At 34.3% G+C, this 1,576-nt stretch overlaps 1 protein-coding gene across 2 annotated transcripts in view; it reads right to left on the reverse strand.

The window, feature by feature from the left end:
- The window catches only part of LOC104758737, a 4,568-nt gene continuing 3,250 nt past the window's right edge, over positions 259-1,576 (reverse strand). For both annotated transcript variants that reach the window (XM_010481664.2, XM_010481663.2), the window contains 2 exons: positions 1,189-1,270; positions 259-568 (listed from right to left, as the gene is read on the reverse strand). In XM_010481664.2, the coding sequence (XP_010479966.1) occupies positions 353-568; positions 1,189-1,270 (298 nt within the window). In that variant the 3' untranslated portion in view covers positions 259-352. The remainder of the gene's footprint in view (positions 569-1,188; positions 1,271-1,576) is intronic.

A 1,576-nucleotide genomic window follows, 5' to 3' on the forward strand; every position in this document is an offset into this window, starting at 1 on the left:
CGAAAAAAAAAAAAAAAAAATCATAAACTTTAGTTGTGACTTATATTCTAGTGGTTTGTTTCTAGTTCAATTATGTTACCACTCCAATTCAAACCACAAAGTTACAATTCTGTATTCAACTTTTGTTTTTCTTTTCTTCTATTACTTCAAAGTAATTGACACACAAAAAAAAGTTTGCTCTACTTGATTTTTGCCATTCACTTCTTTTTTTTTTTTGCATAAACAATAAACGAACATACATTTTGATAATTTAAACACATAAACAGTAATTTTCTTGTGTTTGTTTTTGTTTATGTGTATTTTAATCTCTAATTTAGGTTTATTTTCCTTTTAACTGAGTGAGCGACAAGTATTAATTATTGCAAGGTAAACAACCACATGAGCTACGGCCAGTAACCAAATAGCCACGGCGGTTAGTCAACTTCCTGGCCGTCTCGGCGGCTCTCTGCATCTGCTCAACATGTTGTTGCCTCGCCGTAGCTCTCCAATCCTCTGCTCTTCGGTGCACCACATCCATTCTCTTCATTAGTTTCTCCTCTAAATTTGATCTCATCTTCTGTATTTTCACCTAAAACAGTAACATACCACCCCCAAAAATCAAACAGTAATTAGTTTAAAAATTATCACTCAACTGCATTCTTTAGACTGATATGATTATGTATATATCTAGATTAATAATTCTCCAACTTCCCAAGAGAGGAAACTACTTTATGGACTGTTACCTATCTTTTCACATGGGACTAGCACAAATTACAAGTACGACTATCATGTAGCTACATACCCTCCCAAAAAATCAGACATTAATTCTTGAAATATCATCATTTCGACTGGTATGATTATATTAGCTACATAACTAATGCAAAACATGTAGCTATGTAATAAAATACTATGATGATTAATTACTTTAATCTAATAAGTCTCCAATTTCCCAAGAGAGTACATTACTTTACAAAGAAGACTAATCTCTTCACATGGGACATGCACAAACTACAAGTACAATACAAACATGTCATCCTAAATTTTAAATTCGAAACTCCATGACTTTGCGTCCATAAAGAAACAAAGACTAGTCAATGAAGACATCATGCCATCTCATTTTATTTCTCTAATCTTGGCGCGTGGCTCAACAAATCCGTTACAAGCTAGAACATAACTCTAAGAAATATAGGAACGTAACGTAACACATACCTCAAGTTTTCTGGACTGAGCTTCGGCTTTAGCGTTTTCGAGATTAACCCATGCCTGGATTTTGGCTTCTTCTCTTTGATACCTACCAAAAATATTCAATTTTAAAAAAAAAAATTTACCCAAAACTCAATTCTTGATTTTTACATAATTTTATCAAGATTTTGGTTTCATACCTTTGACAAAACTTGATCTTGTCGTCTTCGTCATCCCACAAAACAGCTTTAGATTCAGAGACACTTCTCCGTAACTCACTCTCCATATCGAAATGTCTTAAACTCTTCGATATCTCTTCCTCTTCTTCTTCCCTCGAGTTCCAATGACTCGTCACCGAGTTACCATACTGACTCGCTGTTGACCCACTGAGTCTAAGCTTGTCTGCGAACTCTGA

The sequence above is a fragment of the Camelina sativa genome, chromosome 17 (assembly GCF_000633955.1).
Source record: "Camelina sativa cultivar DH55 chromosome 17, Cs, whole genome shotgun sequence".
In the NCBI taxonomy this organism is placed as follows: Eukaryota; Viridiplantae; Streptophyta; class Magnoliopsida; order Brassicales; family Brassicaceae; genus Camelina; species Camelina sativa.